The sequence below is a fragment of the Ammospiza caudacuta genome, chromosome 9, assembly GCF_027887145.1.
Source record: "Ammospiza caudacuta isolate bAmmCau1 chromosome 9, bAmmCau1.pri, whole genome shotgun sequence".
Lineage (NCBI taxonomy): Eukaryota > Metazoa > Chordata > Aves > Passeriformes > Passerellidae > Ammospiza > Ammospiza caudacuta.
In genome coordinates, this window is record NC_080601.1 from 12,544,946 (window position 1) to 12,567,923 (window position 22,978).

A 22,978-nucleotide genomic window follows, 5' to 3' on the forward strand; every position below is an offset into this window, starting at 1 on the left:
CCACCGTGGGCCTCAGACTCTGGCTTGATGTGTATTACCTGAAGAATTCAGGCATTGCTGGATCTACAGAAAGCAAAATTGCTTATTTTTGATACAGTCAGTACTTGAATTTGGAGTACAGTAAGGAGATTGTCTTATTAATGGAAAAGAAAAAAAAACATTAGGGGACTTTAATTTTAAAATGTACTATATGATACTGACATTCATAAAGCAGCAGATCAGTAACAAAATAATTCCACAAAGGCACTAAGATGCACAGCTTTCTACCTTATTACAGAGCTTAGTGGTTTGATCTGGAAATACAGAAACTTGAAGCAGCAGCAGTGTTTTCTGTCAGGTTTCTAGGAAGTACTAAAAGCTGTTGGAAGCTTTCATTTTTGAATATGAGTGTCAGATTAACATTACATATATCTGTATCCTGCAGTGAGCATACATTTCTGTGCCTATTGCTGCCTGGCCATCAGGCACATCAGTCTAGTTAGTGTGCTGTGAAGGAAACTGAAGCTCTTATAGACAACTCTTCCCAGTGCCTATGGTCAGCTTCAGGTTGTTTTTCATGTTTGGAAATTCTCCTAAGTCCACTCAGCCAACCAATAGCTCTATTTTAAATTATCTTCATTAAATTGATTTTTCTAGTTAGCCTAAAAATACGGGTCACAGTGGTGTAGCTATGTTGATCTAACAAAAAAGCCCAAACAACCATCCCACCAAAAAAATGCAGGAGTGGTTTAGATGGAGGCTTATTTAAAAGCTGGTTTATTGCTTTGAACAAACAAAACCACAGCCCAGTAGATTATAATCATTGTTCTCTTGTTGCTTGAGAAGGAAGTTGGTCTTCCTGGCTTATGCAGCCCACAGAGTGATTTATCCCATTGTCTTTCATTAATTTTTTGCCCCATAAAAATTAGTCTTCCTATGCAGTGTGTCCTCTTTGTATGTGCAGGTAGACATCTTTAGAATACAAAAACATCTTCAACTTTTTGTTCACTCTGGAGTCAGTGTTCTCTGAACACATCTGGCATATTCTTCAATGAAAGTACTCTGGTAAGCACAAGGAAGGACACAAAACCTGACTGGATGAACTGCAATGCTCTCTGCTACCTCCTGTGTCCATTTCCAAGTGGTTTTCATTCCAGTTGAAGCTTTCTGTCAAAGCTTTAAAAACAAAGTGTTCTGAAATATATATGTATATCCTATCCCCCATAGGTAACATACACATATTCCCTAGTGGTGCTTGTTTGTGGAACTTGGCTGTAGGTGCAGAATTGGTGTGCACTGAAAAGGAGGTGTTCCTTGAACCACCCTGACCTAGGCAGCACACTTGGCCTGGCTCTGCAGAATGCTGCCACCACAAAATCAGGAATTGGAGGAATACTGGTAAAAACCCAGCCAAGTCACCCCAGGATGGGAGCTTTGTACTGAAAGAACCTAATCTTACAATTTGACGGTTTTCTTCATTTCACCCCTTCAGTTTTATTTTTCTTTCTTCCCTCAGATATTTTGAGCAAAAGTGGGACAGAAAATGACACTGAGTCTGCAGGCACTTTGTGCTCACTGCAGCAGAGCAGTGTGAGCCATGGCCCCCTGCTAGAAAGACAGGAACACCTGGCCTGGGCATCTCCTGTGGAAATCAGCATTGGCCAGAAGGAAATAAGGAGCATTTCTTGTTGTTAGTTTTCTTGGATTTTTCAGGATAGAGAAAACAATCTTCTGAGCAAGTCAGCTGAAATTGTTTTGTAGCTTTATTTCAGAGGATAGGTTGTTTTCTGCTTGTCACACTGTTGCTTTAAGTGCACTGTGTGTTGGTACCGGTGTGTTGGGGGTTTTTAACAATTAATGAGAGGTTAGTATTGCTTAGAATACAAGTAGGTGGGGAAAAAATTCTTAACAGCAAAATAGATTTGTTAAAAAATTCTACCTTAAAAGGGTGCAATTTACATAATAAGAATTTGTATGTTCATCAAAAATACTGAAAATTTCAAAAGTGCATTTCATTTTGGCAAATTTAATTGTTTTAATATTGCTATGTAAGATATTAGGATAGATAAAAATACCACAATACTTGAACTTCTTTAGAGTGAAAGTCTTTGGGAAGTTTTATTTGACAGAAAGAAGTTTAAGATATGACCAGGCATGGTGATTTTGAAGTTTTGGAAATAAAAAGCCCTCTACATTTCAGAAGGCCTACTCTTTGATTTACTCTAATTACAAATTTATATTCAGCAGTGACAACAGACCGATGAGCTTGCCTTTTAAATTTGGTTTTGCTTGCTTGGTTTTAAAATATTTACTAAATACTGAACTCTGGGCTGAGTTCATTAAATAAATCTCCAGGATTAACTTTAGAAATAAACTGCATTTTATTTAGAAGCAACAATGCTTCTAAAATATTGTTGACATTTTCCTAGTCTCTAAATGTAAATGTAACTCATCTTAACAATGCTTTAAATTTTTGCAGTGTTGCTGACATATATCACAGGCCAAGAAACAAAGACTGGACCATTTAGGAGATCTTGCTTGCAAATACTGGCAGTAGAGTGAATTTTACTGGGTTTGATGGATCTCTTCTAGTGTTCCTGTTGTGCACAGACTGAAACACTGGAGTGAATTTTCCAAGATAGTCTCTGGTCCACAGAAAACTAGAAGGTAAAATTGTCCTGGCTTATGGGTTGTAAGGTACCATCCACATAACATGAGAATGTGCAGTCCTACCTAAAATCTGTTCCTTGTCACTGATTTTGGTTGTTTGTCATGGGAGGATATTCTTTTGCCCAGGGAAGGGAGAAATTTGTGTTAAAAGTGAAGAAAGTCCCACAAAACATTTATGTGCAATCCTCACATTGGAAGGATTTGGGAGTGTGTGTGCTGATACATCTGGAGTCCAAACCATTAGCTTTTTACTTGAAAGAAAATCCCATTGCTGCTCATAAGCAACTAATCAAAAGCCAAACACTTCCAGAAAAGAAGCATGAAGACAAACCTAGGGTAGTGCTATGTTTAAACACATGCAGTAGCATTGAATACATCACAGATGAAGCAATAGTGAATGCATCCATTGCATCTATGGAAGGAGATTAATAGAACATAAATGTCACTATTCAAGTTTTAGATATTAGGAGTCCACCCATAGTTGTCCCAGGTGGGCTTCGCTTCACTACAGAGCCGTGCAGCAATTCAAAGCACACTGTCTCCCCCTTCTCCATTTCTGCTATAGCAAAAGTAGTCACGGTGTTTCCATGTGGGGTTTTCCTCTGACTGCTTGAGAGAGCTCTTTTGTACCCACGGCTGAAGGAGAGTTGTCCCAGTGCTGGTCCTGAGCTGAACTCCACAGAGATGAACAACAGGTAGACACCTTTGTGTGGTGCTTTGAAGTGGCCATGTTCAGAGAAATAGCTGTTTCCATAATTGAGGTACGTTTCGTTAAACCTCACAGTTTTTTCTTTATCCTTTCTTTCTGAGAATCCCACATGGAATGCCACCAATGAGTCTGAAAAAGAAAGAGGAACAGGATTTAGCAGTGAGTGAGTGCTCTTCTCTCCCCAGGATCATCAGGATGGGAGATAAGGTGAATCCCTATCAGGCCTGATTTTTGTATGCTTTGCAAAGCTAGGCACTGGAAATGGTTATGTGCACTGGAGTAGATCAAATGATTCCCTGGAACTCTTAGAAAAGTACAACACTGGGACCACACAGAGAGAAAAAATACCACTTTTTAACTGTCCCAAAAATAAATCGGTTAAGAATATGTTCTCTGTTTATTCAGTCTTAACTACAGTTTTGCAGCACAGCTGCCTAAAGGGGCTGATTTTTGCTCTGTTATTTGTCCATAGTGAGGGCTGCAATCATAAAAGCCAATGTTAAATCTGTGGTGGTTGTAATTACCAGGTGCTTATGGTCACATGCTTACAGGGAAAGGGAACTGGCCAGCCCTAGTGAAATATAAGCTGAAAACTTGTCTCTGAAGCTTGGTTGTAAGGGAGGGAGTATGTGCTCTCTGGTCAGTCCTGCCTGTTCCACTTGTGCAAATTATAGCAGTTCACTTAATGCATCTGTCTGTCTTGAGAAGGATTTGGTGCTTTGAGTACACTCCTTCCAGAGCCAAGTAACAAAGTAACAGGGGAAAAGAAGCATTCCACATCAGCTTCCAAAGAGAAGACTGCTACTGCATTAACATGAGCATCTACAAACAAAATTTGTCTTCTGAAGACCTGAAGTTGAATTAGTTCAAGACCAATTTCCTAGCAGCTATAGTGGGTGTAATTTCATTTGCCTTAACCAAAATACAGTAGAATATCAGCTTGGTTCTCACTCAAACTGGTTTTTTTCTCTATTTAAACTGGTGGAGGGGGTGGGTGTAAGTAATGTCAGAATTTCTCCCTCCAGCATCCCACAAGGTACCTGATAGGTCTTATAAATAATACTAATATGCTCTGTGTGTGGAACTTGCATCAGAGCTTAGAAAGAAGCTAGACCTGTACATGAGCAAGTCAAAGAAAAGAATGCACCTTTTTCCACAAATTCTGTCTGCACTGTATTTCTTCCACTTATTGCTTGTATATTTTCTCTGTGCTTCTCAGATCTTTTCTTGTCTCTTTGCTTGTCTTGACCTTTCTGTTGCCTTCTCCCTTTTTTCTGCAGCATTGACTGAATCTTTGTAACATCCAGACTTATATTAGAGGCACCTAATTCTTCATTACTTCCAAATAGTTTTTTGAAAGTCACCAGATGTTCCTCCAGATTCTGCTTGATGGTTGCTAAATCTGCAGAGAGACTTTCTACAGAAACGTTGAGTGGCTCAATTGCATTTGCTATTGTATGATTGCAGCAGAGACTTATGTCACCTCTGGATTCGTGCCTCTTGACTGCCAGGCTCAGATGTTTGATATCATTCTTCAGAGTCATGATATCATTGTAAGCTGAGCTCTCCAAGGAGTCATCCTTGGCAGCCTCATAGTTAGGTTCCATGTGTTCTCTGACGCTGCGTTGGCTGCTGGCTTCGTGTAGAGTAGAGGAGGTTTGTGTTTCCTCCTCAGGGTGCTTAGGGGGCATGTGAGCATCATGATGATTCTGGTGACCTCTCTCCAAGGGATGAAATCTCTTCTTAAGAGATTCTAAAGTCACATTTTGTTCTTGTAGTTTATCTGAAAAGTGTCTGAGAGATTCTTGCAGCTGAAATACTGATGGTATTAGGCTACTGAAATCATCTTCAAAAAAGACGTCCAGAAATTCGTGTCTCAGTAGAGCCTCCAGTGCTTCTTCATGCCGCATTGCATCTTTCAAAAGAGAGCTAAAAGAGCTGTTGAGATACTTGATTTGTCGATGAATTTCTTCATCTTTCTTCTTCAGCAAGCCCATGTCTTCTGAAAAAGCCATAACCTGTGACTGAAGCTGTCTGTTCTCTTCTTGACGGAGGTTAAGAGACAGATGGATGGATGGAATAGCTGAGGAGAGCTCTTCAATTTCACTCTTGAAGAAATCTCTGAAAACTGACTCCAAGTGCTTCATATCCTTTGGCTGGGTATCTGCAAGGGAATAAGTGCTATTCCTTGGATCTTCCTCCAGCACATCAGTGTCAGCAGATACTCTCTGGCAATTGCATTCCTCCATGTACCGCAGCAGATCTGAATAGTTTTCCTGAAGGTTTGACAGAGTGTAGTTGAGCTCTGCTATCTGCCTTTCCATTGCTGCATTGTTTTCTTCCATAATAACTGATTTCTCAGCCAAAGTTATTGTAAGATCTTCTGGCCTATACTTTGAGATGTTCTTCTTTAACTCCTTAAACCACCTCTCTAAAACTGCAATATTCTGAAAGGCCACATCTGACTCCATGTAAAGTTCTTTAAGCTGCTTGGCATGTCCTGACAGCATTTCATTCATATGTCTGATGGTTAACTGGCTGTTTTCATCTTTGGCACCATGATGTAAAGAGAATTCTGTTAAATTTTTTTTCAAAGCTTCCAGTTTATTTTCCAGAAGGTTTTGCTCTTGTTTCATGTTTGCTATGCTGTTGTTCATTGCTAAGAAATGGGACTGCTGTATCTTATGAAGCTTCTTGAGTCTTGTGTCAGTCTCTGCCTTGAGCATGCTGAGATTATGGTGAATATCAGCCTGCTGCATGTGCACTTTGTTCTCTACATCTCTTTTCGCCTCATCAACTTTCACTATGTTCTCTTGGACTTTTGATTCAAATTTAGTTCCCAGCTCCTGAAATTCCTTCTTGGGCACAGTGCTTTCTTGGAATCTTTCTATGCTTTTCTTGTTGGCTTCCACATCATAGGACAGATTTCTTACTATGTTGGAGAGGTTCTGTAAACTTTTGTTGAAGCTTGCCCACATTGGGTTAAAATGTTTCCTTAGAAAATTCTCCACATGAGGAAACAAAACTTGCTGCAGAAGCCTTTCCTGGTGATCTGTTAATACAGTTGAAAAAAAAAAAATTAAATTTAAATTCTGCTTTTAGAACACAGTCTAGACAGGTTAACTCAAATGTTCATTTTTCTATAGTAGTTGCTGTCTTACTCCCCAGAATCTGACCTAATGATAAATTTCAACAATTGCAAAAATAGCCTATTGTTAAATCAAGATTAGTATGAAGCACATGGTGTCTAAGAGTGTGCAGAAAATAACTTAGATTTGTATTGACTTCCCCATGTATATCTTAAAAATGATGTTTTTTGAAACCTGTGGACAGGTGGTTTTTCCAGTGGCCATAACTGTCCGTTTTCTCAACAGTTCTTAGTAGGCTCTTCCTTTTTTGACTGTGTCATAATGTTCTTTTTCTCATGCTTTTAACCCCACAAGGTTATACAGCATCTTAACCGCTGAATATTCCAGGTGAGGAGTAAATAACTTGAGGTATCTGGACTGTATGAGAATTATACTAAGGCTCAGTTTCTAACTTTAATGTTCAAACTTGAGTGCCTTGAAGTTCACTGAGTACTGTATAGTCTGAATCATTAGAAAATGTTTCTGCAAGCCAGTGGCTCCCTATGGTAGGTTAAATTCAGCAGCTCTTTTTTCCCTTCTCCTTTATATGGCAGAAACAATGTTCCAGAGATGGAATATTTCATTTTTTCATGAAACACCAGTGTGCTATTCCATACATCAGAGTATATAGCATGAGTATGGAAAAAGAACAGAATCAAACTCTGCATCCCCAGAGAAGAGAAGAAGCCATAGAAGCAAAACAGTAAGGTGAACAAATTTTAAATACAAGCAGCCTCTTTATTCTGTGATTAAGGCATATTCTGAACAGTGCCTTTCCTTAATTTTCCATTTCGAGTTACTCTTTGGTTCATTCATTTTTATTGGGATTGCACCCATTTTTTCTCTCTGTAGAAGCAACCAGCAGACCAAGAAATATCAGGGTATTTTTGCTTTCGCATTTTCTTTCTGATTTGTGTGGTTTCATAGGGCCTGTCATGGGCTGATAGTTCTGCATCAGACCTCTCACCTGAATTGCTCTCGTTCACTTCTAACACCATGCTTGTACCGTTGTTCTCAAATAGTCTCTGTAAGTCACCTAAGGTGCTGGCTGCTTGATGAATATCACTTTGAAGATCATCCAGTAAAGCCTCATGATTTTGAATGACTTCGAACATTTCTCTTGAATCCACTGATGTTGACACTAGTCACAAGATTAGAAAAACAAAGTCATGCAACAGGGTGCAGCAACCAGGTGACAGGTATTCATGCAAGACCTCTGAGAACACCTGCCTGGTTTTCATTCTGAAAATTTTGCACTGACATTTAGGGAGTCTGTTAGATTTCTGGCACCTTAAATTGCAGTTTATCTGCAAGGATTTTTTCCAGCAGTGATGGAAACCTAATATATTCAAATATTTGCAGAGAACTTCAGCTACAACAGCCATGATGGCAATAAAACGCTCTTAATTAGAAATCTCCCTATGCCATAAAAATGTTTTGGAGTACTAACTCTTTTCAAGCCATTGACTGAAAGGATGGCAAGGTTTAACAGCCTAGAATGAAAGGAGGGGATGAAAGAGCAATTGAGACATTCCACTGAGGATTCAGGAGCACAGTGTGTGTCAGAGCTGACTCATGGAGGGGCCCTTTAACTGATGTTTTTCTAAATAAATACTTGTGAATCTCAGCTGTAGATTTCAAAGTGTGCAATACTTCCCTGAATCTGATTTCTGAAAGGCATTTAATAACACTTCAGGCCACACCACTTCCCAGGTGGTAAGGGAGGGTCCTTCGTGCTGCTTACACTGGTAGGGTGGAGTGCCTGAGATAAAAATCTACAGTACCTTGTAATTGTAATCTCAGAGCCACTGAGGGGCTGTTCTAAAATAGCATTTTCAGTGGATTGTTTTTCTGGTAGATTTTTGTGAGCATGGTGGGCTGTCCTGTGAACCCCCTGCAGAGCAAGGGGTTAACATCCATGCCACTGAAAGGGGTAAGGCTCTGCACCAGCTGGCATCCACTGTTCACCAGACAGCTTTGAAACTTTGGGATGCTCTGTTGTGAACATTCACAGAGTGTTATAGCAAAAGCCCTCATTTATGTCAATTAATGTATTGTTTCAAAGCTTTTCCAGAGAATGCTTTCACTAGAAAGTTTGTCCATAGCTTATCACTTTAAAATTACAGCTTCAAATCTTTCTTTCTCTCCTGATCAGTGACTGAGAGGTAAAAGGATAACAAACAAAATAACTTCAAGCACATACTGTGGTTTGAGAACTCCTCTTCTTGTCCTTCAGTTTCAGTTCCTGGCACCAGAATAAAATTAGGATCTGCAATTGAGATATGATACAGCTGTGAAAATGTTTTAGATGCAGAAACTACTGCAGTTTAGCAAGACCACACAGGAATTTCATGTGTTGTGTAAAAGGTATGGAGACAGGTTTCATGAGGAAAGAACACCTTCTCTGGAAAACTTCCTTTCCTTGCACTGGCAAATAACATTGCATACATGGCAATGCTATGCAGTATAGTGTAGGGATTTTTAACTCATGCCAAGCTTTGTTCATAAGAAATTAGTCTATTGCAAATAAAAGGGGCTTTTTTCTTTTCTGGGGGTCCCATCTAAAGATCTGCAAATTCCTCTTCCTTGTTCCACAGTTACCTGAGCATTCTGGTGGCAGCAGCAGTGAATGATGCTGTACAAATGAGAAGATATTGATGGAGGAGCTGGTTTTGGTCAATGAGTGTAACAACAGAGAGGCTAAAATAGTTGCACTGCATTTGGTAATATCTTTCCAACATTATGTGTGAAGTTCAGCAAGAGATCAAACCACAGATGAAGGCTATCTGTGAAGTAAAGCTAAACCTCCAGAGATTTTTATCAGTGGAGTCTCTAGGTGAGTTAGATGTAGATTGTGGAAAAATTTTCAGACATATGTTTGCCTTTATTTTTATGGTTGACTTAATTGCTAGAGGGAATTACCTTTTATCCATTTAAATTCCCTTAATTCTATTTAAATTCTTAAATCTATTTAAATTCTTAAATCTGTTCAAATTCTGCTTTTTGAGTATTATTTGCTAAATCTTGCCAATGCCATTTTTAACCACCATTCAGTTTTTAAACCACACTGTCTCCCCTCTCTCTATTAGCAGCTGCACAGATCATGGCATGGTTTATGTTGGAAGGGGCCTTAAAAACCATCTAGTTCCCACCTCCTCACCATGGCAGGGAACCTCCCACTAGACCAACCTGGCTTTGAGCACTTCCAAAGATGGGGCACCCACAGCTTCTCTGGGAGACCTGTTCCAGTGCCTCACCACCCTCACAGCAAAGTATTTATTCCTAATACCTAAACTAAACCTGCCCTATTTCAGTTTGGAGCTATTTCCCCTGGTCTTACCACTACATGCCCTTGTGAAAAGTCCCTCTCCGTCTCTCTTGTAGCCCCAGTAGGTACTGGAGGGTGCTGCGAGGTCTCATTGGAACCTTTTCTCCCCCAGGCTGAGCAGCCCCAGCTCTCTCAGCCTGTGTCCATAGCAGAGGTGCTCCTGGACTCACTCCAACAGGTCCATGTCCTTAAGGTGGGGACCCCAGGGCTGGATGCAGGACTCCTGGTGGAGTCTCAGGAGGACAGAGTAGAGGGGCAAAATCCCTTCCCTCAACCTGCTGCCCCCACTGCTTTATTCAGCAGTGCAATGGGTTACAGTAGTTCACTCTAAAGGCTGTTCCTGGAGCTTTCCTGGAGGTTACAATCGGGGCACTGCTCCTGCCTGTGCTGTAGAGCTGCTCCCTGTGGAGGAGCCAGTGCCTTTGCAGCCAGGGTAAGCAGAGGGAGGAGCAATGCAGACTGCAGAGTGAAGGCTGCCCTCTCCTCTGAACCTGGACATCTTGTGGTTTCCAACTCAGATGATTTCATCCTGTGAACTGACCATAGGGGCATTTCACACACTGGTGTTGCTTTCTGATGTCACCAGTTTCTACCTGGAATTAGGCATTCCTAGATGGACTTGTCTAAGATGGACATCTGACAGGCTTTCCAGCAAATTAATACCTTTCTCCATACAAAGGTGCTATTAAGAGAAGAATAAGTAGCTAATGCTATTTAGCTATTAATTACAGCTAATTATGACTGCTCTTGTCTCAAAGTATCAGTGATTTGGGACATAGCAGACTGAAAACACAAGGCATCAATTCTAAAAAAAGTAGAAATAGAAAATTTAGGCAGATTCATTTCTTGCCATTGTGCCTGGCATTTAGTCATCCATTCCTATACTTGCTCTCCAGCTTTGCTTACCACGCTGTTCACAGTCCTTGCCAATAAATCCAGGGCAGCATTTCCACTGCAAAGACTTCAGAATCTTCTGTTTCACTTGGTAGACTGGCTTCAGGGCTGTCCTGTACCTGGAGAGGAAGAGTCTGGGCATTAGATTCGTTGTAATAGATTCCTTTGCAATCAAGTTTGGACTGATCCTGAATGCTGTAGTATTCTGATGAGGTGTGAAGACCATTTTATTATTAAACATATTATTCCAAAACAGTTACCAAGGAAGATAGAAATTTGTTTTAAACCCTCCTAGAAATAATGTTGAGGCTTCAGTACTGTTGAAAACATCTTTTAGATACTTCAGAGAAAATACTGTTTTCCTCACTGGTTTTGTTTAGGACACTCACATGATCTTCTGGCAGTCTGGGGTTCCATTGGGGCAGGGCTGTTGGGAGTTGACAATGTACTTCTCCTTCATGCAGGCTTCTATGTATGTGACCAGGCGGGACTGCGTGAAGGAGCACCAGTTCCTAGAGGAGGAAAAACGTGGGAAAAGAGTTTGAAGTAGATTTCTAAGTCTCTCTGGCTGTAACAGTGCCAAGAAAAAGTGAAATGCAGAAAGGCCTTTATTTTTACTTTAGCATTTTTTCCCCGCTGTATGATGAGGAAAGTGGAAAATGCTCTCTACCTTCTCCCTCCACTCCCAGTTCATTTGTTTTCATTTGAGATGTTTATCTGTATTTGTTACAAAAGGGCTGATTGTCTGAACTTTGATGCATTAGTTCCATTTCCAGTCCTTTCATTTTGCAGGAGAAATTTCCAGCCCATGATAACCTGTGGGTTAATGTCACTTTAAATGTCAAATGGCCTTTCTAGGCATGTTGCCATTTCAGATGCCATATGACTGACTCATCAGGTTGAGGCAGACTGCCTCTGAAAACTTAATCCAACATTAACTCCACTAATAATATCTTCCTAAGTATTACTTCTTCAACATAATATAGTAAGTGATTGGATTTTATGAAGTAGGCTAGCTTCAAAATAATTTCTCCCATCATCTGCAGGAAAATAATTTTGGGGGGGAAAGGGTTGTTTTAGTTTTATGTTTCTAGCAAGGACAAGTGAGTTTTAATAGTCTGATTCATTTTCCAGGTCAGAATTACATAGGCACCTATTAATCCCCAAGTGTAGGTGAGCTTCTTCCTTTAAAGTCAAGACTTGGCAGTGGAATGTTGGCTGAAGTTTGATGGTTAAATCCAAGACCAGAAGGGGCAGGAAGTGACGAGTAATAACTCTAATGGAAACAGCTGAACTTTAGGCAGTGTATTTTTAAATGGGAATACAGGAACCAAATCTCCAACTATCAGCATATATGGAAAAGGTTTGCCTCTCTCAGGGAGTTGGTGTAACAATGGGGAACCGAGTCCTGCATGAAAGCAGAAGCTGGCACTGTAGCAGCCAGGAGAAGGGAAGGAAGCTGAAAACATCAGGATGGAAGGGCAGACAGCCTGGGCTAGCTGGGAACAGTTCACCAGGCTTGCTGGGCCATAGCCTGTTTTGTTCCCCTGTTTCTTAAGGACAATGTGATTAAGATTTCAGCAAGTACTCATGCAAGCAAAACTCTTCATCTGTTAGAAGCAAGGGCAGGAATCTGGCAAAGGCTGCAGTGCTGGGAAAGCAGGACAGGAAAGGAGGCTGCTGCCTTTGTTGTGATTTCCAGCCAAAACAACTTGCCTGAGTTGTAGCTTTGAGGCATTTACAAGTGACTGGGGGAAATTTTGTACCCATGATCAATGGGTGTCTTGATTCTTACAGGACTGAACTGGAAGACAAATCCTCAAATTTTTAGTGATTACTCTTCCAGAGTCAAACACTGCTTGTGTCAGAGTATAAAACCACTCAGTAAAATCCAGCAGACCAGCACACGTGCTCTGGTGACATCTGCCTCCAAGGTATGTCTAAGTTTACCAGGTTTACTGTTTCCAGGCTTTAACAGCTGTAGCACTTTTCTGGTATTGGTGTCAGTTAAATAACTAAAACAGGGATCTGGTTTGTGCTTGGTTTTGGGCTGTCCTGTCTCATGCACTTGGCAAGGCATAGCTGGAAGAAGCTCTCCCCCTTCAACTCCTCTCTGCTTTTTCCTGGGGAAGTGAAGTGCCCAGGCACTGGTGCTGGAGCTGGCTGGTGTCGTTGCTAGGTGCAGGATCCCTGCCCCTGCCAGCAGGATGCCTGCCAGATCCAGGCTGGAGTCTGCATTCAGTGTGGAAACCTCCTTTTAAAACGGGATTCTTTGGCTTCAGGGTTTTGTTCTTTCCTAATGAAAACAATCCACACCCAGTGAATCATCATCTGGGCTGTTTTCTTTTTTTCCCACCATATGCAAATCCTCCCTACGAAGTCCTTGGAGTCATGTCAGCCACATAGTGCAAAGCCAAATGTGCACATGCATCAACCTGTGTGAGCAAGAATGAGGCACTGTGGGACTGTGAGTGCTTTTGCTGTATTGCACGGGTGGATTTGCACAAACAGAACAGAAAACACAAGGATTCCTTTTCAAAACATGTTAAAGTGGCGGAGGTACTTGGTGACCTTCCCAATTGTAGAAAGCTGTTATGTTGTATCAGAAATTGAATCAGTGGTTCATCCCAACTTGATGCCTGCTTTGGACTAGTGTTCTGCAGAATGAATAAGATGATGGGGGGAAAAGAGGGGAATATGATGGACTCTCAGTCAAAACATCCTTTAATGCTTGTCACAGTTCTTCATGTTCAGTTCTCTTTACTATATATTCACTGGTTCTCTCTCACTTGATCTTAAAGGTTTATTTGTGGCGCTGAAGGGCTGTGTAATGCCATATTGTGGTTTTAATCACAAAAACTTTCAGAAGTTTTGAGTTCCATAAAACTTATCAGAGTTTATTCTTTCCTCAAGTAAGTAGATAAGGCCTGGAATGAGCTGCCAAATAGATGCATGTGCCCAAAGATGAAACTTCTATTGCAGTATTTTTTTGCACAACTTGTCAAATGCTTCCTTTAGGGAAACCTTGCTATCTGTAACTAAAAATACTCCTTAACGGGATTAACCTTGAGGGAAACTACGTCATTCTTTAATGTTAAGAGCAGCAATGTAAAAGACTGAGAAGGGCTTGATCTAAAGTTCAGTGAGGCATGCAGGACTTCTCTGGCTCCAAAGGCTCTGAATCAAGCTGTGAAATTTCAAAGAGCTGCTCCTTCACAAATAGCACTTTCTTTCTTGAGCTGGTTTCTGGAACACAGCAGCTTTGTGTTCTGCTGCTGCATTTATTCTCCTGTTTGTAACTATGTCGCTTCATTCACTGAATATGTAACCAACTTAACACCCTCTGCTTTTATTCTCTTTAATGCAGTTTTCTTTGGTACAAACTTCTGTTGCCAGGAAGAGAGAGGGACAGAGAGAAGCTGCTCATGTGAGGAGAGCAGAAAAGCCTTCCCTGTAATTTGGTGAACAGTAACATTTATCACAATGCTGAAAGTTAGAGCAGCTCTTGAGGGAACCTTAGCAAATTCAGGGCTGCAAATGTTTCATTTGTTCAATGGCTTTTCCTGGTTCACATTGCAAAGAAATTAATCCTTGATTTCTTAAACCAGGAAAAAGTGTTTTAATAGTTTTCTTTGCTAGCCTGTGGTGTTGTTTGTTGGGTGGTTTGTTTTTCTCCCCTGGACTTCATTCTAATTATGAATTAATCTTATTAAATAGAGTCTTCACATGCATCTATTCACTTCTGCCTAATTCTGAGGCAACTGTATTCTTATGTCTGAGGTTAAATATATCTGATGACAAAGCATTCTGTATTAAATAAGATTCAACAAATGTAGGTTAGCTCTGGCTCTTTTTATTTGAATCTTTCAGGTGTTTAGAAACTGATCCAAAAATTATTTTTCTTACATGGGATCTATTGAAACATAGCAAAATGGAGGCAGTTCTTTCTCTGATTCTAGGGTTTGGCTGGGCCACCTTACATCATAGGAAACAAAATAAAACCCACAGATCCAGGAGAAAAGCTTAGATGGCTGCTCTGCAGTAATTGAGTCTGCTCAGATGAATGTGGGGTAGCCTTTCCTTCATACAGACAATTGCAGTGTGTCAGTGAGTGTGAGTAATGCTCCCCAGCTCAGTGAGGCACTGACACACTTTAGTTCTCTTTGCTACATGTTCTCTTGATTGGCACTGCAGTGCTTAATTTTAGATGTTTCCTAGGTCAGTGGAATTTTTGCCTGAACAAAAGCTTCAGGAATTCAGGATGTTGGGATGTTTTTCATAAGTTTTGTTATTCCTTTGGCTGTACTGGTCCAACTGAGTTGTCCTTCACCGTCAGTTTCCTCAGGTTTCCATTCTCAAGGAAGCCAATGTCTATAATTACTTTGAAAACTCCTGCCTAGCCATGCCTGCACCTACTACTACAGTGTGCAAAACTTTTCAAGACCATAACATTTTCCTATACAGCAAAAAGGCACCAGATAAGCAGTAATTCCTGCTTACTGTGCTATAGGAAGGTAGTAGAAGGCTGTTATTTCTGTTTAAACAAGTGATTTTCCACTGAGTTGTACAGAATTACTTCTGATTTATACCAATTGAAGCCAAAAGAATTAGGCTTTAGCTGTTGTTGGTTTTTCCCTCAATGCAAATTTCTCACTGACAAGAAAAAGCAGGCTTAATAAACAGAAATAAACCTCATTTAAATTTATCTAAACTAAGACTGTGCATGTCAGTATTGAGGCAGATGTATCTTTTTCTATTTTATGGAATACAGAAAGTGTTCAGCTGTTGGAGAAGGCATTGGCTCTCCAAAGCAGCATGGTGTGCCACTGGGTTTATAATTATCAGACAAGTGATGCCTAGTGGTCTGTCAGTGAATTCTCCAGCTCTTCCCAGGCGGCCAGCAGCCCTGTATTAGAATCAGACTGCAGAAACTCTCATATTTCTCCTCTCCCTCAGGAAAACTCCCAAAGGGAGTAGAACTTCCCTTCAGGCAAGGTCTGGTATCTCCCCATGTCTCATCCCATGAAACCCCCTGGTTTTCACTGGGGTGAGAGCAGATTGCTTTGCAGTTCATCTTAACAAACTGGACTGAAAAGAGTGGCAATGGTAGTTTCAAACATGTGGTTTCCATGCAGTGCTGGAAATCTTCCAGAGTCCTGAGTAACCCAGGCTGAATGCAGTGTGTATTCCAGCAGTTAGACTGTTACCAACTGGGGTAGTGCTGTCCTGCAGGACATCCTAAAACCATAGTGCAGTGAGGACTTTCAGAGCAAGTGCAGTCCTGAACTGGGAGGAAGAGTTCCAGGAACAGCAGGCTTGACTGGGAACTGATTTTGAGCAAATCCAACTGTTGTACAAACAATTCCAGAGGAGTAAATGCAAGAGGATTTTCCTCTTCAAGAGCATCCACAGCCATTACCTAATTTCTATTATCCCTCCTCAGTGGAAGCTCTACAGCCCATTGAGAGGGCAGCTTACACTTGGATTTTATCCTTTGATTCCTGCAGACTTAAGTTCACCCCTAGTACAGCCTGATCACTTCTTTGTCAGACCTCATGTGGAAGCAGAATTGCAGCCAGTGGCCACCTTTTGGCACTCCTGTGCTGATGCCAGGGAGTCAGAACTGCTTGGGAAGCCAAGCTTCCCACTGGCACGTGCTCAGGGTGCAGGCAGTGTGTGACAAGGTTTGCCCTGACTGTGTGGGGGGCATGAGGGGAGGTTTGTTCAGGGCTGCCCACTGATCACTGCACAAGCAGGAAGGTGTTGGCTCCAGGTGATGATAGCACTGACAGTGATTCTGTGGTTATGATGCTGAAACAGGAGCTCCCTTGCTATCTACTGAATAAATTAATTGCTGCAGCTTGCAGTAATGAGCTGTGAAACAAATCAATCCCGTGGGCACAGAGGGTTCAGTAACTCCTGCACTGAGTGGAACGGAGCAGTGTCATTTGCATCAAGCAGGCCAATGGGGAGCTGTTCCACCTGCAGCTGAGCCATTCAATGACAGCCAAATATTGGAGAATTTCCTGAAGTCCTGAAAGGAGCCAAGTGCCAAACTTTGATAGGAAAGCTTTGCTTCTGTTGATGCACTTGGCACTGCCAAAGCTATTGTTGGGCACTCAATGGCTGTTCCACTGCTTTCAGGATGTCAGGGGCTAAAGATCACTTTTAGCTGCACTTCATCCAAACTGTTTTATTTCAAGTGTATATTCTGTGCCCCTTTGGTGGGAAATTTCAGTACCCCATAAGCTTCCTACAAAAGTCCCTGCCTTGTTTTGAAGAAATAAATGAGTCAGTGTGGAACTGGTCTTAATTAAATTAATGGATTCTTCCTGTGAAAGCAGACAAAAAAAAATAAGCTATTAAGATTGAACACTGAGTTTCCTTAGAATAATTTGATTTGGGTTTTCTCTGCTTGTGTACACTTGGGAGGATAGTTACGTGTTTTGACATACTGGGTAGTCACGAGAGAATAGACCTGATTCTTTGTGGCTACTTGGTGTGGAATGAGAGGAAGAGGTGAGAGAGATAACACACCTGGCTGACATCAGGAAACCTTCCTCTAATCAAGGGTGATTTCACAGAATTGTGTGTCCAAAACTCAAAATATATTAGTGAAATTAAGGATATACTTAAGCTGAAGATTTCTGCATTTTCTGTTCAATAGGTCAGGTGGTAGAGTTTGGAGACATTTTCCTTTTTTTTTCCTTTTTTTTTTTGCGGCTAAAAAAATGGAAAAACGTTGTAAAAAAATCCCAGGAGATGACACTGTGTGTTTGTGGATTAAAAAGAAAGAAGGAAAAATGAACCTGCCCAGCTGCAGGGCAAAACCAGACCAGGGGCCACTTTGCAATGATTACACTTCTGGAAGCAGAAGTTCTGTGAGACTTTGGATAGATGGGAAAGCCAGCTGTAGTTCTGTGCTCCTTCCCGTTCCAGCACCACCGTCCATTTCTCCCTTACAGGGTGAGCCATCCACCTGGGAACTGGCTCTGTCAGTGTTGTTACTGAGGGGGAAGGTTAAAAATAACCTCTGCTTTTTCCTAAGATTATTTTTAGCCTGGAATGCTTAAGGGATCTGGTTTACAGTGTTGCTTGACAGACAGGTCAGGCTAACTGAGGGTACAGGCAGCTTTGGGCTTTGCTGTTGGAGCTGCATGTGCCTTTTCATGCTTCATTTGTCTTGGTTTCTTTAATGAAATACAGCACTAAGTGCATGAAATCTGAGTTGTGAGCCTGACTGTTCCTGATGTACAGGTCCCTTAATTTCCCTTTTTAATTCTGCTGAAAGTTTTGGGTACATGTGGATCCATTTACCTCAGCAGTAGAATAAAATAGCTGAAGTCAAACCACACAGCTGCTGGGGAGAAAGGCAATATAAAACTTGATTTCCTTTGGAAACTTTGATAGTTTTGATTTTGTACACATACAGACACCTGTCCAGTTGAACATGCAGAGCTTCTTCTGTTTGTTCAGATAGAAGCAACAGCTGAGATATTTCTTACTGATTTATATTTTAAAGCTCTTTCATGAGAAATCTTATTGTTCTTAGACGAATTAGCAAAATAACATATCCAAGTATTTGACTGGGATCTAATGAGTCATTTCATCTCACATGTTGAAACAGAAACCAGAGGATTCTGATTAATACCTTGTAGTACTTAGTCGTGATGGTCTCAATTATTCAAATAACTGCAATATGGAAAATGATGCTCTACATTTCTTTAAAATGTAAGAATATTTTCTAACTACCACTATTCCTAATACAAAGGGAAAATAAGAAATGTTTGAACAAAACACATATTGCTTTTATTTTTTTTTTAATAATGAGAGTCAAAGCATTGTCACAAAGACCAAGTTACTATAGACTGTTTGTTTCCTAGTTCTGCAAAAAAAGGTATTTTTATTTCAAAAGCAAACTAGATGTAAGACATCATTTTGGTAGAAAACTATTCTCCACCATCCTGGACCTTTTTTTTGGCATGTCTGTCACACCTTTTTATGGCATGTCTTTCTTTCCTTCTATCTCTCAATTCCTATTTAACTCCTGATGCTTTTCTTATTGTTCTCCTCCTGAGAGATATAAACCAAATTTTTTGATGATGGTTTTTTTCCAGGGAATGTGTCACACTTGTAGGGAAGAAATACCAGATTCATGACAACATCTTAACTGTGCCTAGCATGGTAATACAGCCACAGCAGCTGACAGGCACGAGAGGATTTCATGCTCTGAAGGTGTGTTGTTTCAACCATTTTAGAATTTGTTCTGTTGTTACAAAAAGAATTGTGTTGTCCCTTCTTACTTATCCTCTCTCCCTTTACTTTTAGGTATAATTCCTCTCAAAGTCTTCAATTTCTTTCCTAAGACCTAGCAGCTGCCTGGCCTTGTGTGTGCTGTAAGTGTGACAGCTCTACAAAACAGCAAATACCTTAAAGCTACTGCCAGGCTGGATTTGAATTGTCTGTAGTCATCCACATAGCTTTATAATTGGGAAGAATGTTATGATTTGACTCATTATCCAACTATCTCCATAAAAGAAGGAAGTATTTCTCTCCTTGGGAGGAAATTAGGATGAGTCATAGCTGGTATTGAGCTGAATTAGACAAGCTGGTGCTGAACAGAGCTACAGAGCCAAGGAAGAAATCCTGATTAGGACAGTATATTGCAGCATCTTGCTGACCTGTAATGCTGACCTTTTCACAGCATTGAATTTTCATAGTACTGGGAGTTTTCAGAATGTTTTCAGCATTTCAACCACAGTCAGATGATTATCACCTTGCAGAGTAATTTGGAAGCCCAGAGTGCCCCTTGGGCCTTGTTTCCTTCCTTTGACCATGGCTGAACTGCATTAACCAGGAGTTGGTTAGTTAACAGAGCACATCATTATCAAACACTACCCATCAGGAAGCCTTGCAGGCTTTAGGAAGTGCCTTGGGGCTATTAGGGGGAGGTACAGATTTTTGGGAAGGTGTATTGTGAAATACAGCAAGGTTTTCATACACTCACCATGTTACACTCAGAAGGGAGGCCTTAATTTTACATGTAGATGAGATTAGAAACAAGATTGCATACTTCAGTTTGCATGAAAGGGAAGCATGACATGAGCAAGGTTCTATAGTCTCTTTCCATCTCACTTTTTACCTTTCCTCAAGAGCATTTAAAGGGAAGAATACCAGGGCATCCTAAAGCACTGAGCTGTGAACAGCACTAAGTGTGCTGCTGTTTCAGCTCTCCTGAACAGGGCTCTGCTGTACCCATCCATCAAGGCTATAAAAGATTCATTCACTGTCCTGCTTGGTTTTCATCTATTTTAAACATTTAGAGACCTACTTACATGCCCTGTAAAACTTACACAAATCATAGGGTTTGGGAATATTTCTAGTGAAGTACATGCCTTTTACTCTCAGAATGGCTGCTCTTCTGCTACAGATTACAATGAAATTCATTTTTGCTGGCATGGAAACCTTTGGAAGGGGGTGGGGGTGTGAAATTTGTAGTAATTTTCATGCTTATTCATTATTCCTTACTTTGTTATATTTACTCCTCACTATTTTTATTTTGCTAACATCCTGCCATTACCTTTCTCTCTCCGTTTCCAAGGCCCAAGTCTGCAGGCAGGCACATTCTGCTAATGGGCAAAGTTTGCCATGCTCAGCAGAAATAATCAGCATCGGTTCATGATAAGAAACAGTCAGTAAATTAACTTCCTCCAGTTCTGCTTTGCCAGAGGTAGTGTTTTGGTTTCTGGCAGAACTGGGAAGCTTCACCTGTGCTGGGTGTGTGCACACCCCTAACCCCAGATTAAGCAAAGAGCTGGTCCCATCTGTGGTTTCATCTTCCACAGGCAATTCAGCTTTCTGTTTGTGGAGTTAAAGCATTTAAACCACTCTTGTTTGGCTATAGATTTGCCCCTAAAATCTAATGTATTTTAAAGAAAAGCTTCTAATGAAACAGTCCTATATCAACAGAATATAAAAGTATCAGAGAGGATTGCACTCCTGGTATGTGTAAGACACACATGCTGGGTACTTACCTGTTTCGGGGCCGTGGGCTCTCAGCTTCCAAATCCCCTCTCTCTTCCTGATGTGAGGAGATCACACTTGAAGGGTAATCTTCAGTATCCTCCCTGAGCCCTTCTGTCTCCCAGTAACCTTCTTGGCGTGGCAGAGGAGCTCTCTGGGGGTGTGCAGAGCTCTCATGCACTCGTGGCTTGAAGCTGTGCACGGAACCATCACCATCTCCATGATGGTCTGCGTGTTCCACCAGCCTTGCCAGTCCTACCGTGCTACAGACCAGCAAAAGCTTCACCAGCATCCTGGCCTTCTTCCCCCCCACTTACACCTGTCTCTTCTTCTTTCTTCTGAAGCTCAGCCTGAATTACTTCAGAAATGCCCTGGCAATATTCTTTAACTGGAAAGTTGGAAGAAGGAAGGAAAAATTAAAAAAAAATTCGTAACAAAGAGCGGAAAGAGCTCTCGGCCCTCCCAGCCACTGTGGAAACGTCCGTGGCTATTGAACAATGTGAGCCTGGTTCCTGTGTGGGGCTCACACGTCTCTGACAGGGGGGAAAATGAGGTGGTAGCAATATAGCTTATTCAAGGAACTTCTGAGCTTGCCTGCCTTCTAAACTTATCTGTGAACAGGAACTCGGCTTTTATCAACTGCCTTCTCCGTCAGGCACAGGAAAAGGATGTTAGCTTAAAGGAAAGGAAGAGAAAAGAAAGAAAATACTGAGTGCTCTAACAGACTCTCATTACACTGCCAGAAAATGTCACAGACCTGCTTGGTCCAGTGCTGCACATGGAAGTTTTTCCTACAGTTTAAAGGCTGAAATACCTTGGCTTTAGCAGCAGGGTATTTGTGGCATGTAGAACAAATTGTGGGTATTGAGGGACTCAGAGCAAATATACAGTAAAAAAGAGCCTACAATCATCCATTCTTCTTCAACCTTTGCAAAATAGCTCTGTGAATCATAGTCTGTTCCCATCAAAATGGAATATTTTCATGAACTTGTCCTTCAGAGAGATCAGGTTAATTTTTAAGAATTTCTGTTTGGGTTGTCATCACTGGGTGTCAGGCCTAATTATTTTTTTTGTATTTTGAATTAGCATTAAAGGAAAAGCCACTAGCCAAGAGCTGCTGTCAAGAGCTACCTCTGCCACCACATTCTAATAATATTTTTTTTAAAAAGACTGTGGAGGTTGCATGTAGTTTTCTTACTGATTTTGCTTTGCTGGTGGTGCTGCTTTTAGTTTTGTTGCTTTCATTAACTGTGTTTCTTCTTTCTGTCTTGCAGGGTGACGTGCTCTGGCATTTTAAAGAATAAAGTAAAGTAGAATGATGCTCCAACTGAAAAAAGAAGTGGGAATGCAGGACTGCTAGATCATCTTGCAGTGTGAATGATGAGATGATCAGCCCAAAGTTCAGTATGTCTTGCAGAGCATTAAATGTAAAGCTTTTATGGATTTGTTCCAATACCACCTAAAAATAGAGGAAAAATCTCTCCAGGATTTTAGGCGGCCTTGTTATTTGAGGCTGTGAATTTGCATCTCTTTATCACTGGCTGGATTTGCACCCCTCTCCTGATGCCCCTATTTTATGCTTAATGGAAGAACATAGAGAACCACAGAAGTGCCCTTCCTGACCTGTGGTAGACACTGCTGCCTGAGAGCAGTGACAGCAATGCATGGGGCCAGGCAGGGAGAGATTTTGCTAATTCTAAGGGAAAACCTGTCCTTGCTGTAGCAGTCACTTCTCCAGGAAGATGAAATCACAAGGTCTGGACTGAAGACTGAAAAAACTTAGCAACTTCCCTCTGTTCCTTCCTGCTGCTTTTATTTCCAAATTGTGTGCATCCTGCTGTAACACATGTCAATGTGTGAATATTTCATGTGCCATGTTTCACATAGAAATGTGCTTTTCTCACAAGTAACTGGATGTGACCTAAGCATTATATTTGTTTACATATTAAGACCATTATCAGGAAGGAACTGAAGCAAACATGAGACAAAACAAGCAACAGGGTTATAGCCTGACCTGCAGTGAGATCCTGACTTGCAGAGAAGTGACTTGGTGCTGCAGGAGTTGAAGTCATCCTTCATGGTTGTGATCCCTCCCAAGTGATGGGACAGTGGTTCTCTGCCATCCTCCTGGCTCAGAACATCTGCTACCCCTCCAGGTGCAAGGACCTGTTCTCTGTATCTTTGTAATGGCGCTGCCCTGTGTGTGCAGCAGGCACAGATTTGAAGGTTAATAATTTAGCACAATGG

At 41.2% G+C, this 22,978-nt stretch overlaps 1 protein-coding gene across 2 annotated transcripts; it reads right to left on the reverse strand.

Annotated features, from left to right (window-relative positions):
- Window positions 1-1,724: 1,724 nt before the first annotated feature.
- Window positions 1,725-21,224, reverse strand: MMRN2 (multimerin 2). 2 transcript variants are annotated; one of them, XM_058810634.1, is made up of 7 exons: window positions 20,743-21,223; window positions 11,098-11,220; window positions 10,721-10,827; window positions 8,690-8,755; window positions 7,454-7,627; window positions 4,506-6,410; window positions 1,725-3,487 (listed from the first exon to the last, which is right to left on the reverse strand). In XM_058810634.1, the coding sequence occupies exons 1-7, from the start codon at window positions 21,021-21,023 to the stop codon at window positions 3,099-3,101; spliced, it is 3,045 nt and encodes a 1,014-aa protein (XP_058666617.1). In that variant the 5' UTR covers window positions 21,024-21,223; the 3' UTR covers window positions 1,725-3,098. The 2 variants fall into 2 exon arrangements, with proteins under 2 accessions (XP_058666617.1, XP_058666618.1); XM_058810635.1 differs by lacking the exon at window positions 7,454-7,627 and having other exon boundaries at window positions 20,743-21,224.
- Window positions 21,225-22,978: the final 1,754 nt, after the last annotated feature.